The sequence below is a fragment of the Spinacia oleracea genome, chromosome 4 (assembly GCF_020520425.1).
Source record: "Spinacia oleracea cultivar Varoflay chromosome 4, BTI_SOV_V1, whole genome shotgun sequence".
In the NCBI taxonomy this organism is placed as follows: Eukaryota; Viridiplantae; Streptophyta; class Magnoliopsida; order Caryophyllales; family Amaranthaceae; genus Spinacia; species Spinacia oleracea.
The window spans coordinates 146,650,891-146,667,905 of NC_079490.1; the positions used below are offsets into that span (position 1 = coordinate 146,650,891).

General features: G+C 36.3%; 1 protein-coding gene across 3 annotated transcripts; it reads right to left on the reverse strand.

Moving 5' to 3' along the window:
- Nucleotides 1-3,618: 3,618 nt before the first annotated feature.
- On the reverse strand, nt 3,619-16,402 carry LOC110787718 (uncharacterized). 3 transcript variants are annotated; one of them, XM_056827367.1, is made up of 5 exons: nt 16,094-16,402; nt 13,764-15,521; nt 8,880-9,752; nt 7,238-8,672; nt 3,619-3,873 (listed from the first exon to the last, which is right to left on the reverse strand). In XM_056827367.1, the coding sequence occupies exons 1-4, from the start codon at nt 16,316-16,318 to the stop codon at nt 7,263-7,265; spliced, it is 4,266 nt and encodes a 1,421-aa protein (XP_056683345.1). In that variant the 5' UTR covers nt 16,319-16,402; the 3' UTR covers nt 3,619-3,873; nt 7,238-7,262. The 3 variants fall into 3 exon arrangements, with proteins under 3 accessions (XP_056683345.1, XP_021848049.2, XP_021848048.2); XM_021992357.2 differs by having other exon boundaries at nt 7,238-8,729; XM_021992356.2 differs by having other exon boundaries at nt 7,238-9,752.
- Between the last annotated feature and the right edge of the window lie 613 nt (nt 16,403-17,015).

The window sequence follows — 17,015 nt, forward strand, 5'->3', positions numbered from 1 at the left end:
GACCAATGCACTGATGGTCATCTCCACAACGGAGAAATTCCACCAAGTGGAGATCAAGGCAATCTATGTGAAGGAGATAAAGGAAAGGGATTGCGAAACGGAGCTGGAGTTTGTAGCAAGGAATAAAATTCCATGGAGAAAAAGGAGTCAGGAATTTAAGGACAAGATAGATCAGTTCACTTAGAGGAAGTACAAGGAGTTCTCCAAAACTCGGAAAATACCTGACCCAATGACCGTAGTTGCCTAGAACTGTAGGGGAATCGCTCGTCGAGGATTCCAAGACAACATTTACCACCTCTACAACGAACACCAACCCCAAGTCCTTATCCTAACTGAAACCAAGACAAGTCGAGATCACACCCAACACATCATGAAAAAAAACCCTTTGAGAATTATGTATTGGTTGAACCGTATGGGCTTTCTTGTGGAATCATAGTCATGTGGAACCCCCGCTTCATCAATTTTCAGATGATAGGGAGGGATCTTCATGCTATTCATGGCGTCGTGGAGGTAAACACTACTCTCCCTTTTCAGTTTTGTCTATCTGCTATCTATGCTAGTACTAAGTATAAAAGTAGGTCAGAATCTTGGCAAGAGTTGATTGATATGTCTAAACATATGTCTATTCCATGGATTATTATGGGGGACTTCAATGAAGTGACTTGTCAGTTTGAGAAGTTGAGTGGTAACCTGATTAAACAATATAGAGTAATAAGTTTGTTGATTCTATGAATGCTTGTGGTTTGTTTGATGTTGACTGTGTAGGAAATAGATTTACTTGGCATAATAAGAAAAAAAATAAACCAAATTTTCAAAGACTTGATAGGGCTTGGGTGAATATGCATTGGTTAAATCTGTTTCCCAATTCCACTGTCCACACCCTCCCTAGGGCAGCCTCTTACCATAACCCAATCAAATTGATTTCAGATCAAGTTGTTTGCCAACTCCCTCTTTGTCAACCTGCTTTTAAAATGGAACATTTATGGTACTCTCAACCGGGTTTTTAAAACATGGTGGATTTAAATTGGAGTGCTGGAAATTCTATTTTGTGGTTAAACTTAACAAAATTACTAAGGCAATGTCTAATTGGGTTAAGGATAACATATGAAACATTTTCACAAAGAGGAAAAATCTGTCTACTAGACTAAATGGGATCCAAAAAGCTTTGGAGACCTGACCAAACTGCAGGCATCTCCTGGAACTCAATGAGGATCTCTCTAAGGAGATGAACCTCATTTATGAACAGGAAAAAGCCTTCTGGATGACAGGGCCAAATCTAATTGGATTAAATGCGGGGACAAGAACACCAATTTTTTTCATAAACCAGTCATAGTGAGAAGAAGGAATAAAATCACCACTTTAAAATCGGAGGTAGGTCATACTATTGAGGGGGATAACCTTGTTCCCCACATAGTCAGTTACTTCACATCTTTGTTTAGATCAGAACTGACTATACCTCCATGTGCTAATCACCAATACCTTAAGGAAACAAATAAAATAGTGCATTAGATTTTTAAAAACACTTCCTTTGTACATTATAGTAGTAATAACATAAATAAGGAGTAATTATGAAATATTTTTTTAATGATGCTAGATGATTGAAATATTGCTAGACGTCTAAGACAAAATGCCATATTCTAATAAAGTAGCTTATCAAAAAGTTGTTATCAATTGACTTTTCTAGGTATATCATTTCAGTTTTGATTTAATGTATTTAGCTAGTTTGAAGTACGCTTATAAGAATGATTACAATAGCGATACTGTATAATTTTATGGATGTTAGTTGATTTTTACGAAATAAATATTTACTTGAAATGATACTAATTTTCATATAATTATTCAAGATGTGACTTTCTATAAATATATTTTGTCTGATTTTATAAATAGGTTGGATTATTAGAATCAATATTCCTTTTATTTAATGAGTTTTCATATTTTCTTTGTTTAAAAGATGTTTCATATCCCTCATAAAGAATGATGTTTTATTCGAGTTTCCATATTGTTGACTAAGTGTATATGTAAATAATAATCCATAGTACATAGAATTTTTTTTCTCGCAGTATACAGTCATTTTTCACATATTTTCATTCTATTTTTTTAATAATAAATTATAAAATGTATGGTTTAATCATTTAACTTAAGTACCTACGTATTTTTTTTATTAAATTGATTAAATATACGTTAAATGAATAATTAAAACAAAAAATGACGTTCTATGTGTTAGATTGATTGGAATTATTTTTCAATTATTTCATAATATTTACTGTGTCGAAATAGTAAGTCATTATATTAATGTTATTCAAATTTCCTTTCAAAAGATAAACAACCTGATTTTTTTTAAATTTTTCTTTTATTTTCCCTTATTTATTGGTATGTATATTTCATTCATTTAATACAATATTTTTCTATTACTTTTTTCGCCAATGGTAATTTTCTTATTATTGGTAGTTTGTATTCTCTTCCCCCCCCCCCCCCCCCCCACCCCCCACCTATTATTGCTTAATTGGTGCATGATTGAAGTTGTAATTGATTGGTTTCCTTTTAATGGAGTATGATGTGGCAATTGACGTGGCATATATGTGAGAAGAGAGCATTGAGTGTTTGGAGGCCTCGCTTTCACCAACACACTGCTTTAATAATATAGATTGATCAAAGTCAAATCTCTTTTAATACATGTAGTTTGACTTTCTTTAATGAATTTATTTCTACTTAAAAAAAAAATCACAAACTCTTATAATATATTCACCAAGTATTTTTGGAACTGAAGTTGGAATGATTTGAGGCTACGATGTATCTTCACTATATCTCTATGTCTCTCCCAGAGTCATTGTCTCATTGACTTGCCCGGCATGATGATTTAGGCAGTCTGCTTAGTTTTTTTTCTTATCCTCGTAAAAAATAGGCAAATTTGCCAAAAAGGACCTTTTATAACCCAAATTTTGCGAGAAAGGACCTTATATAATTTTTTTTGTGAAAACACACTTTAAAGTAATTTTTTTTGCGAGAAAGGACCTAAGGGAACTTTCCGGCATTGACTGAGCTTTTCCGGCCATTAATTTGCACGTGAGCAGCACGTGTGGCTTACGTTGGCTAAAGACACTGATTTTCCCGACTCTTGAATTTTCAAACTTGATTTTATTTCGGGGTTTTTTCAACTTTAGGTTTTAAAGCTTAGATTTTTGGAGGAAAATTGTGTTTGATTAGCAAAATAAAGCCACACATGCTTCTCACGTGCAAGTCAATGGCCGGAAAAGCTCAGTCAATGCCGGAAATTTACTTTTGGTTGTCTTTCGCAATAAAAAATTACATTAATGTGTGATTTCACAAAAAAAAAATTATATAAGGTCTTTTCTTGCAAAAAAATTTAAATTAAGGTGTTATTTCACAAAAAAATTATATAAGGTTCTTTCTCGCAAAATTTGGGTTATAAAAGGTCATTTTTAACAAATTTGCCTATTCATCGTCCCTATACATGCAGAAGTACTAGTAAAAACGATGAAGGACCGAATAGTTCGAACATTTAATTTGACCGTCCTCATGAGTCGTGAGATGGTTTCTAACTAAAACTAGTCCTAAGTTCTGTAGTTGGTCCTAACTCCTGTGCCGTCCTGAAGAACATTAGAGTCCAAGGGTAGCCTACATCAGAAACGTAGAATAAAAATACAGGAGCTGCATTCGAACAGACAACACTTAGATCTACTAAAAAGTCGGAAAGCATAATGATACATCAAACAACTTAACAGACAAGACTCAAAGGATCATCCAGCCTGCACTAAATAGTTTAGTGTGAATATTACAAGTTCGGACACAATTATCTTGATTTCCTTGCATGATTGTTGACTGCTCACTAATTTTTCCTTCCATAATTTAATCCTGCAGAATACAATAGACAAAAGAGAAATGAAGTAAGCATACAGAAAACCTTGAAACGTCATACTATGTCATCAGCCAGTTCAGTAACATTCATTAAAAATTCTTCCCACTGAGGATGGCCATCAAACAAGTCATATGTATATAAGTATATATTAACTCAAGCATGCTTCCTGTCCAATATAAACCAGCATCCATATACTATATTATACTGTATGGTCTGTGGTCTGTTATCATCCCTAAAAACTTAGTTGAAGCTTTGTTATATGCCTACATACGGAGAGTCGGATATAAGCTTCTAAGGAGGTCATTTCTATAAGCTAAGTTTTACATAGATTGTATTATATAACAAGTTTCTCCTCGTTCACAAAATGCTGTCACCTATTCTGAAGTGGGGATAATAAGGGATCATAAAAGGAATTATAGTACAATCATGTAATGTTCAATGTGACAACTATTTCTAAATGAAGAGAGTTTCAAAGCTCTATCAAAAAGGCCGTACCCCGCTCTAGCAGGGGAATTGAAGGCCTAGAGGCGCATAACCTTACCCTCATGTACATAAAAAGGCTATTTCCAGGGATTGAACCCGTGACCTAGGGGTAGCAAGTAGACAAATTGGCCATAGCGCCAAAGCTCTATACCACTATACAATTATAAGAGAGAGGTTTGGGCTCAATATTCACAAAAGGACTTTTAGTTAAATCATGTATATAGTAATATTCTTAATAACGAGGGGTTGGGTCAATGTGATGACTATTTTTAGATGAAGGGAGTTCAAAGCTCTAAACCATTATAAAATTATATGATTCGAACCTCTATAATGATAGTCCTTTAAGAACTAGATCATTTTCTAACAACTAAACACTTTCTAGGATGGACCATTGACTCATTGAGATTTGAGACACATTTTGATATGCAGATGAAAGATGGATGTTGCAAAAGTTTGTAGCACTTGGACAGTTCACAAGCTAACATGGCGTTTTGGAAAGACAGGTCTCAGACTGACATTGTTTTTGGAAAATATAAATAAACCTCAAAATTCTTCCCTCGGTTATTTTGTCACTTGGAACTACAGGTAATTTCCTCAGGTAAGGAACATGAACAGGCCTTATTTCAGATGATTCAAAATTACATTTAACGGACTGTCTGATTTCAGCAACATCCAGTTCAGAGGTCTTTAATGTACGTCCAGTTTTGAAGTGTCAAGCACATAAACAAATCCTGGTAAAAGTAGCATTGAAATTAAATGATCCGTAGACACAAAAATTATATATAGTCCATAACTAGGCCCTTACCATCAAGGTGACCCTTCTGGCTCAGCCTATATTTATTTTATAACTTGAGACAGATTAAGCACATTTAAAACTCATGTAAAGGTATGCATTTGAGGCAATTCCTTTCCAAAAAGCCTTTCATGACCTATGCAGCAGCAAAGGTACAAGCTATGCAAGCCACAACACTATCATTGAGTTAATAACAGCATTTTGGAAAGTTTTACTAAAAGGGAGTTAAGATTTTACTAACCTAAATATCTTAATGATAAAGTTGATTTCTATAAAGAAGTACACATACATACGGAGTACATGAAAATGAAGATCCACGTTCTTTTTCACAGCTTGGGTCATGACTAGAGCACTAGACCCTTGAAGGCCTTGATCCAACATTGGGGCGTCGTTAGTTAAACATCCAAGGCAAGCTTAACTGAGCAAAATAAACAATTCAATTGGATTTTGTTTTAAATTGGATTGCACTTGCGCCTGTTTTTTGTCTTAAATAGTGAGACTTTAAATTTGGCCAATATGAAAGTTTTTACTTTAGATGGCCCAGAACACATGTTTTATTTTAGACTTGGAGAATTAATGAGTTTTTTCTATGCAGTGTAATAATATAGACAATTTTTTTTGTAATTGGATTGAAAACGGGGTTTTGCAGAACAATATTAGTAATGAGTATTCAGATTGGATTATGCAAGACTTTGTAAAAAGGTCTGGATTTGGATTCTGAATCTAAGACCAATTGTTTTGGTTTTCATTTGGACTTGGAGCATGTACAACACATATCCAGACCAAGTAGTCCAAATTACACCCTTCGTTCAAGCTCAATACAAAACCATGTCAGGCAGTGAGGCCGGGTTAGTCAAAATATGCATCTTATAGAAACATTACAGTTGAATGGCTTCTCCTTTTTAGTTAACATTGTTCCCAATATCTCCCGGCTTTATTTCTACCCCAAATGTAAAAAGACAAAACTATCTACCCACTCGATACTATTCTTATAAAGTGAAATGAGGGAATAGAGAAATCTACAAGACTATATTTGGATTGCATTCTACCAGAAAGCAGAGAGAAAGAGGCCTGCTGTGGAGGAGAAGGGGATGCCTGTGATCCTGGTTGGTGGTTGTTACCTTGTTATCAGGTCACAGTGGAGCGGTAGGCTGATGTGGTTTTGGGATTGGTGGTTGGTGATTGAAAGCAGTGGTTTGAGCTTCAACCCTCACCCCTGATGGGAGCCCACCATCTTTGCTCCAATACTGTAGGCGTTTACGTTGAAGTACTTGATTTATAGGGGTACTGAAAAATTTGGAAATCCTTTAATAGATTTGTGGAAGTGTTAGAGTTCTGGACGATGGCTTTTCTCTCTCTCCTGTTTTCTCAAATTATAATCTTCTATCTTCGCATTTTCCTAAATCCTAACTTTTCTCTTCTTTTTTGTCCAAATATATTCAATTTTAACCTTTGGCAGATCTTATGCCAAAATTCAGTGGCTAAGATTAAAACGCTACAACGGTTGTCTTTGTAAGGAACCCACTTTAGACCCTTCATCAAAATTCTTTGTATAACATGTTTCCTTTTATATTTTCTTTAATATTTATAATTGTAGAAGTATACAGGGAAATGGGCATGCACTATATGCTGAGGTGTAAATTGTAAATATTCCATTTTCCAAGATAATTACACCTCTTATTATTCAGGTATGATCCTAAGTTTTAGGAGTACCTTCTCAAAGTGATCCAAAGTGCTATTTTTCTTAATAAACAACAATCATCAACAACCAATTAAGAAAAAGAAGAAACACTTGGGATTATTTTAAAAGCTGCTCCAAAAACCTGACACTATTACTGAACGATCAAAAGACAAAAGGTACTACAATTCTTAGAAGTTGGGTGAAACTTGAATTTTAATACAATGTTTTTCCTAATTTGAGAAGATCACGCTAGCTAGGCAGTTCAGCGATATAAATAAATAACTATTTTTTTTTTTTGGACAAAAAAAACCTTGTCCAAATGGAAACAAAGCATTAAATTTAACCCCTTGCAATCATTAAGCTAAATATTATTCAACTTAAGGTGCTTAAGATGACGTATTACCTGGCTGGCAGAGAATAAGTATACTTCATGTGCTATCCTGAGGTTGGCGTTTTATCCGTGAGCGTAACTGATCTTTGGAGGCCAGGGAAACTACTGTAATCTTCACTGGCTTTTCTTTCAGAGGTCTCTGTTGGCCTTCAAATTTTCCCTGTTTCTCCTCATTTTCAAGACAGTGCTGCTCTTCTTCCTGTTGATTAGGCTGGTTGTCTGAGGCAGCAGTCATTGCTCTTGTTTTAGGACGCTGAACTCCACTGTGCAATTTTTGCTTCTTTGGCAATTGATGAATATCTTCATCTGAGGGTGGCATAGCCTGTCCAGTTTCAGGTGTCCCGTGAACTTCACTTTGCGATTTATCAGGTTCAGATGACTCAACTTGTTGCTGAAGATGCAAATTTGATAAAACTGCAGCATCTTCCTTGGAAACTTCTATTTGTTTCCGTGTCCTTCCTCGGCTAACCGTTTCAGGCAGTTTAATTTTCTGCTGAGAATGTTCCCCAATCGCTGATTCAGACAACCATTCTTGTTGAGGAGCATGTAAATTCAAAGAGGCCACTTCATCTTCATTGGTTGGCATGGTTGCTTTTCGTTGTTTCCGAGGCCTCTCAAGGCTTATATTTTTCACCTGTTCGGTATGTTTCTCAGATTGCAGACCAGTTGATGGTTCACATGAATCTTGCGGCTGAAAATGAAGTTTTAAAGAGACTGGTTTATCTTCCTTCGTAGCTTCTATTTTATTCCGTTGCCTTCTTGTGCCACCTTTCTTTGGTTGTTTGATTTTCCATTGAGAATTCTCATCAACTAATTTCTCAGACATCCCTAGTTGCTGAAGATTCACATTTGATAAAGCTACTGCACTTCCCTTGGTTTCTTCTGTATACTTCAGAGGTCTTCCTCGTTTCTTTGGTTGTTCCCTTTGCTGCTGAGAATGTTGACCAGTTGCGAGTTCAGACAATCCTTGTAACTGAGGTTGCAAGTTCAGTGAATCAACAACCTCCCCTGTGGTTCTCTTTTTGGTACGAGGCACTCCCCGGACTTTCTGCTGTTTGTTTTGTCGCTTCAGATTCTGGTAAGATGCAGGTTTAGACATCCCTTCTTGCTGCTGAAGATGCTCATTTGATGAAGATACTACATCTTCCTTGCTTAGTTCTAACTGTTTCAAAGGCCTTTGTCTAATTTCTCTCTCCTCCAGTTTGATCTGCTGCTCAACATTTTGATAGGAAGTACGAACATTTTCCTCAACAACAGTAGCCATAGTTGCTTCTAGATCCTGAAGTCTATCAGTTTGACTTTTGTCTTCTTGGTCTTCTATTTGATGCTGCAAGGGTGGTACAGAGAAAGGTGATTTGGTTATGGGCTGCTTTTGGTGTTTTTCTTGCTCCCTTTGCAAAATTTCTGATGCCACATGTTCTGTAACAACAAATCCTGATTGCATAACCTGTGGAAGAACACTCCGGCAATCAGTTACCAGTTCATGGCTGCTGATCTTATCAACCTGGCAAAGCACGGAGGATGTCTCTTTAATAATCAAATTGGTTGCTGATTCTGATGGTCCTTCAACAATCAAATTGGATGCTGATCCAGATGGCCCTACCTGTTGTTGAACATATTGAGGCTGCAAAAGGAAATAAGTGGCAGTTGTTACCTCTTTTGCCTCCTTTTGTTGGTCAATGAACTTCTGATAATCATGATCCTGTGTTGACACTTTTTCCTCCATTAAAGCAGTTGTTACCATTTCACCTATATATACTTCGTCTTCCTTTCCATTCAGATGCTGAATTGGAGAAGACTCTACTGTAGTTACTTCAATTGATTGTTCTGATTCACAAGGAAGATCATGGTCGCTCCTTGTCTGTTTGTTTTCTTCCCAACTACGACCTTCATCACAGAAAGCAAAAGTTTCAGCAGTTAGTTTGAGATGTAGAGAGCTTTCTTGATCCTGACCTTGACCTTTCTGTTGGTGCTGATGCACCATATCAACATTTTCTTCTGCAGAATCTACAGGAAACTTAGGCTCATGTTCTATGCGCCTCTGCCTGTTTCTCCGTTTTTCCATTTTAAGCAATGGTGATGTCTTGCTTCCAGTTGCAGCAGCAGTATCTGCCTCAAAACTACAATGCTTTAGATCTTGTGGCTTAAGCTCCTGCCGCCACTGTTGTGGTGGTTGTTTTTCTTTGTTCTTAGCCACAGATTTTACTGAAGTCGATAGGTTTAATTGTAATTTTGAAGCTGATATTAATGATGCCTCAGTCGGTAAAGGAGTATTTGCTGTCAGTAATTGTCCTGCATGCTTTTTTCGCTTACCACACTTCTCCAATACCTGTTGAAGGGGTAAATTCTCTTCATCTGCAACTGTTATAAGGTCTTCGAGGCTCCTTGGGTAGTGTAGAGGGTCCAGAGACTTCCGTCTTTCCAGCTGTTTTATGGAACCATCTTCAAGCAAAGAAGTACAAGCATGTTGACTTTGACCAGAAGGTAATTCCTTGACCTTTGGAGACTCCAACAGGGTTGCACAAAGCTGTAATATAAAAACAAAATATAAAGCATCAGCCATAAATAAAAGGAAATTGGGGGGGGGGGGGTGTGGAATCGGCACTCAGCAGTGTCAACAGCTATTTTTCCTCTAATTGACACCATCATTATCTTTACCATATTTTATAATCACCCTTTATTCCATTTAATATTTGTATATTTCATAGCACAGCATACGTATTTTTTTCCTTTAATAGTATTTTTTTTATCAGAATGGACGTAGTATCTTCTGGTTTGATTGGTGACAATGACGATCTCCTACGACGATTCATGTTAGCCGACCCCAAATCATTTTGGGACTAAGGCTTTGTTGTTGAATGGACGTAGTATCTTGTTGCCTGGAAACATAAAGGTACATTTTACATGATGCTCCTATACATAAATTTATGCAGAGGACATAATTTTTTGAATCCACTAAATATCCTAGAGTTTAGGAGCGAACTTGATGTTTTACATTACTTTGACCATCAAGTGATGAGGTGGCATTTTCCCCTTGAACATCAATTTTTAAGTGTTAGCAATAACTTCCCAAAATTAGCTAAATGCCTTTCCCACTAACAAAGCAATAAAGTAATTTCTGACATATAACTAACTCAGCTGATGAGGTGTATTAAATGCAATACCAGAGTTACCCTCCTCCTAACATAAGTGATCCACTCACCTTCTTTGGCCTGATTCTTTGCACAGATTTGTAACACAGTATGAATCAGTATCACGAGTCAAGAATAAAGATTCATTCCAGTCACACATGCACGTGAATAACAGAGGAAGGGCTGACAAACACATACAAACCATGTAACATAGAATGACAAAATCACGTGTTCAGTCTAAAAGGAAGTATCAAATGTGCAGAACAGGAACCTTAAATAAAATGAAGTGTACTAGAAGTGCTAACATAGCACAACCGCCCAAATAAAATGACAAAAAGAAACACTTTTACAAATTTCCCTGCAACGAATCACTAAAATCAATTAAAAGGCTGATTACACCATTATTAATTTATTAGCCCAATGTCTTACTCAGCATTTTTTTCCCTTGCCTAAACTCTCTCTCCTTCCATCCATTTTCTTTATCATCATCGGACATTTTGTTCTCCACTATTCTCACCTCTCTTTATTTTTTCAAGGCAGAGAACACCTCTCCCTTTGAACTGAAAAGTGAAAACCACCACAAACCTCCTTTTTTCAGAAGAGATGTCAAATCAGTAATGCATCACCTATACCACAGTGGCCCGTTTTCAACTGTCATCTTATAGATCTAGTTATCACCGCCACATCAGACTTCTTCTCTCCGTGGCTCCTCCACAAGTTCACATTTGACCACCAGTCCCATTCTATAAGCAATGATGCTTGCACTGTTACTAGATCAACCAAATTCTCTTCTACCACCACTACCTTAGTCTGTTTTCAGCATTGCTGCATGCCTGCATTTTGGCTGTTTCCATTTTATTTTGGAGAAGTCATAACGAAATCTGTTCAACTCTTCATGTTGCGCAAAACAATTTTGAGTGCAACACTGTGTTATTACCAAAACTGAAAGAGAAAACCACAAAATGATGTTTTCTCTTACGTTATTTTTAGGAAGCACAGAGAAGCTAAACTGCTACAGTAGCCGCCAACTGCCATTCCTTTTTTATGTGTGGCAACAATCCAACTGCCATACCTATTTTCTGGACTCTTTGATGCCCATTAAATCGTAATCAAAATCTAGATTCAAAATAAACGAGTTAACATGTAGGAGACTTCACTATTTTACTTTTAACAGGTAGGGGTTTTCTTTTCAAATTTAGATTTTAAAAGGCACTTTCATTGTATATTATATAACCATTTCTTAAATTTTAACTCGATTTCTTTTTTATTTTAGAGTTTTCATTAATTTATTTTTAGGGGATCTGGGCGTACGAGGATTTTTATTCAGGATTCCCTTCACACTTGGATGACCCTCTTAAGATTATTCCTCTCTTCATTTATCTATTTGGTTTATGAGCTTTTTAATAGGATCCTGAATTCTAAGGTTACAGTGTTACACTGCTTTTTAATTTTGATAACCCTGTGAATACGATCAAGCTCCTATTCATGGTGTGCTGAAGATTTCAATAGCAGACAAAGAAGAATTGAAAAAAGAGAATGGAACAGAGAAATTTTCGGTACAGGATATGTGACATTTAAGAACGTAAATAGTTGTTTACAATATGGGGTAGCTTCATCAAACTGTCAGTAGTTGCTCCAGGAGTAAAAGCCTTTTTTATTTTAACTAGATCACATCAAAATAAAATACAAGTACAAAGGCGTAATATTGATTTAGTAAAAGCAATAAAACTAAATCAGTTTTCTGTTTTAAAAACTGAACCTGAAAACTAAAAATGATTCTGGACAGGAACGTAGAATTTGGTTTGTGATCTAGGGAGGGTTTGACCCATGGCATCACAATAATACCCTAGAATGTTTTAACAGATAAGGTTCATTGATACAAATAGTACTATGAACTCAGATTTTGAAAGGTCTATGTCCACTTTGCTTCAGAGGATTTTTCAGCATTAAATTCCAGTAAGCTACAATAGTTGTACAGGAGTCGAGTAATGTGATTGAGCAGCAAAAATGAAGTGGGGTAATTTTGAATTAAATATAATACAGTTTAGGGAACAAGATTAAGTAATTAATTAGTGAAAGTTAACAACAATTGGTTATGGTATGTTTTAGACCAATAGAAGCAAATGACATTACTAGTTAGTTCCAGAAGAAAAAATACGACTATGACTTCATCTGTTCCGTAATCAGTTATCGTGAATCGTGATACATTTGCAGACATCTAAAAAGCTTTGTCAAATTTTCTTCATTAGGAAACAAAAGCACTGAAAAACAGTCAAGACAGGAAAAGCACTGAAAGTCTGAAACGCAAAAGCAGTAAACAAGCCGGATGAGGATCCCTTTGAAGTTCCCATACACCCCAAAAAATAACAAAATTTATAGAAAAAGGCAGCATACGGTTAATAAGAAAATTTTAATGCCAGTTAAAATTGTACCAAACTAATAAAATCACAATAACTAACCTTCGGCCCTCGTATTCATGCCTAGTCTAGATATCCTATCATAAGTCTTCTTTGTTTTACTTTTGTTAATTTTTTGTTTTCTTCTTATTTTAGCTTCCTTCTTCCCCAGATTTCTGATGCTACTTTTTAATATTTATCCTGTATCCAGGTTCTCAGAAAGTAACAATGAGTGTAGTCATTTATGTATATGAAATCGCACATCTGTAATCACCAATTCACATGGATACGCCCCCACAAATAAAAAGGTGCATAAGGGTTAACGGAATAGATCATGGGACGATACTTCTAAACAACGGAAACAACTCAGGCAACTCTTCCAGCCAATACTGACTACTGCTAAGTTCAAAGATATGAAAATAACATCTACAGTGTGGTTGGATAGCAAGATAGAAGGGAAAGGAAGGAAAGAGAAAGAGGAGAGAAAGAGGAGGAAGGGGAGGGTTAAGAAAGAGAGCGAGAAGGTGAGCTCCATTTTCCCTTCAAATCTCTCCAATTTTGGAGGGATGGTGTTTATTAAATAGGGAGAGAAAATGGATCCCTCCCTTTCCTTTCCCGAATCTTTTATCCAAACAAGGGAGCTTGTTCCCCTCCCTTTCCCTTCCGTCCCTTTGCATTTTTGCTTATCCGAATAGAATGCTAAAGTTAACCCAAAAAAATGCGGAGTAGCATCTAAAGTTACCAAGTTCTGACAAAAAAAAAAACAAGCAGAGGGTTTTTGAACAATATCCACCATGGCATGCGCTGGTATTATATGGGATGCCAAACTAATAGGTAATCCAAAATAACCAAAGCATTAATGAGCAACAATAAACATATCATCTAGGGACAGTAAATCAGCTGCTAACCCAAATATTAAGCAATCCTCATCCTGGTTCTGCTTAATGGAAACATTAAATAAAAGGAGGTGATTGCAAATTGATCCAACAGATTTCAAAATTTTGAACTTACCTTAGGCTCCACACCTCTCCGAGAAGAAAGTTCATGAAGAGGGAAATGATCAAGCAGATTACGACCCACAGCTAAAGCTGGTTTAGATGGCATTGATTTTGAAGCGACTTTCATCTTTCTTTGGCAAGCTTTGAACCTCTTTTTGGAGGAATAGACCTGCTTTTTCCTTTTTGGTTGGTCTAGATCTGGGATTGACAAACCACATACAATTATGTTATCCCCTCTCTCTGTATTTATTTCAGCATTAACAGCAGATATTGGAGTATTGTCCACAATAGGTACAATCATAAGCTCATTTCCTTTCAAGAAAGATTCTTCTACAGCCGCCTTAGGTCCATCAACCCTAACATTCGACACCGTATTAGTGTTTAAGGAAGACTTCATGACATACTCAACAGGCACATGCACCGGTTCAGCAGCAGACTTATCATCAAGCATGCTCACCAAATCATTTTTATCTTCACCCTCAGGTTCAGCATGCAATAACGGAGTATTGTCCACAAAAGGTACAATCATAAGCTCATTTTCCTTCAAGAAAGATTCTTTTACAACCGCCTCAGGACCATCAACCCTAATATTCAACACCATATTACTGTCCACGGATGACTTCTTGACACACTCAAGAGGTAAATGCACCGATTTAGCAGCAGTCTTATCATCAGCCATGCTCACCATTTTATTTTTATCTTCACCCTCAGTTTCAGCATGCAATACTCCCACAGATAATGGAGCCAATAACTCTGGTTCAGTTTTTTCTGCACACTCGTCATCATCTAATGAAAGGACTTGACTGTTAACTTGACATTGGAATTCTGTCTGTGGCTCCTCAAGCACGTCATCTTCACCAACTGTGCCAATACCACCCAATTCATCAGATATCTCACTAGCTTTCCCAGTTACATCATCTCCATCTTTTACCCCTAACGCCTCATTACACTTCACAACCACCAAGTTTTGGCTACTTCTATGATCTCCTCTAATAACTGTAGCTCCGCCACCTACATCATCGTCTTCAACAACCATGCAACTCCACCTTTTCCGCTTTGGCCTGCTCCCTCCAGTTACTTCATCTCCATATTCTACAGCCACCGCCTCATTACACTTGTCAACCATCAAGTTTTGGCTACTGCCAACAATATTATGCTCTCCTCCAACAACCGCAGCTCCCCCAATTTCATCATCTTCTTCAAGAACCGCGCATTTCAGCCTTAACCGCTTTAACCTCCTCCTTCCAGTTACATCACCTCCATCTTCTACCGCCACTTCCTTGTTGCACTTATCAACCCCCAGGTTTTGGCTACTGCAAGTGCTGGTAACAGTATTGTCTCCTCCAACAACCCAAGCTCCCCCAACTTCATCATCTTCCTTGACAACCATACGACTCCCCCTTCTCCTCTTCATCCTGCTCCTCCCAAACACCTTTTCCTCTTGAAACCCCTTCACATCTCCACTCTCTTCAACCTCAATTTCTTCAACTGAATTCCCCTCTTTAATCACAAACTCTTTTCTTTTCCTTCCCAATCTTCGCCTCGCCTGTTTACTTTTCATATTACGCTTTTCTATTAACCCCGGTGTAGTATACAATTTACTAGAAGTACATACAACCTCACCGTTTTCACACATTTTCCTCAAATGATGACTTACATATATACTATGTGCCCATGGCAGACTATCATACTTTTCTTTAATTTTCTTCGTAATAGACTCCACATTTGACCCATCTTCTTTCTTCAATTCCTCAATAGCACTTTCTATCATCTACATCACGATAAATAATTTTTTCAATAACAAATCCTACAAAATAATCAAAAAATTAAACTACAAAAACCCTATTACATTTTCAGAAAATTAGTAACCAAAAACTTGGGTGTACTGATTAATTTGATATTGGAATTCATTAGTGTGTTATCGGTCTACTAATACACTGCTAATTAGCACCGATAAGGGTCACAATGCGTTAAGCCACGTTTAGAAACCCTCAACAAAAGTAGGCAGCAGCAATAACAAACAACAACATCGAAGCCTTAGTCACAAAATGGGGGCACCTACATGGCTACATCTATATGAACCATGATCTCATCTCCGGTGATCATCAACCCGAATCCAGAAAGGCAAAATTACATAATTAAGAACAAACACCAACAAAAATAAACCGAAAAGTAAACTGCAAACCCCAATGAAAGATGATAAAAAAAAAACAGAGATTAAAAATCCTACAAAAGAGATAAACATATATAATGCACATAAATCCATAAAAAGTTGCAAAATTAACACTACAAAAATCCAATAAAACGACAAAAAAAATTAGCAAAATTAAACATGAAACTTACAGAAGAATAAGGGGGGTGATTAGGAGTGTGAAAAGCAGGGAAAGTTAAGCGAATTTTCTGTTCAATGAAGGCAATTTGAGAAGGAGGTAAGGGATTGTTTGGGTCAGAATTAGCGAGTCTGAAAACTGAATGTTTAAAATTTTCCGAAATTCGACTGTATTTTGAGGAGCGAAGACAATGAGTAGAAGGAGGAAGTTGAAATTTATGATCCTCCATTGTTGACATTGCTAAGGTCTGCTGTTGAGTTGCATGAGAAAGGAGAGAGAGAGAGAAAGAAGTAGGGGTAGTGTTGAATTTAACGTTTTTTTTTTTTTTTTGACGGGGAATTTAACTACTTAACCGAAGTTTTTACTCGTATACTCCACAATCTAATCTAATATACATGTATAAAGAAGGCATATTTGCTAAAATATTAGAGCGCCACCTAGGATTACTAATGGTTTCGGTCAATGAAAAATAAGATTTCTAATTAATTTTTGAATTAAAAAAAATCAAGTGCCACATAGATAAATAATTAGGTGTCAAGTAGATATTTTAATTAATTAATAATATATACAATTCCATCCAAAATCAAATATTCTAATAATTAAAATAAATCTATAATAAAATTTAATCCAAAATCTACAATAAAAATTTGTCCAAAGTAAACACTAAATAATAATAAAATGAAAATTACATTATAATTAATAGTAATACTTATATAATAAATAAAATAGATCATTAAAGAATAAAAATGAACACAATGTCGTTCTTGTGAATTGAACTGAATGGAGCTGGAAAACTTTTGGTTCGGGTTTGGTCATACCAACTATCGGGATCTATACGTACTTAGGCTATACGAAGGGGAAAAGTACCCAAAGCAAAGAACTTAAACCCAATATATTAAGGTTATAAATAAGTGGGAGTATCTCATTATTGTTAT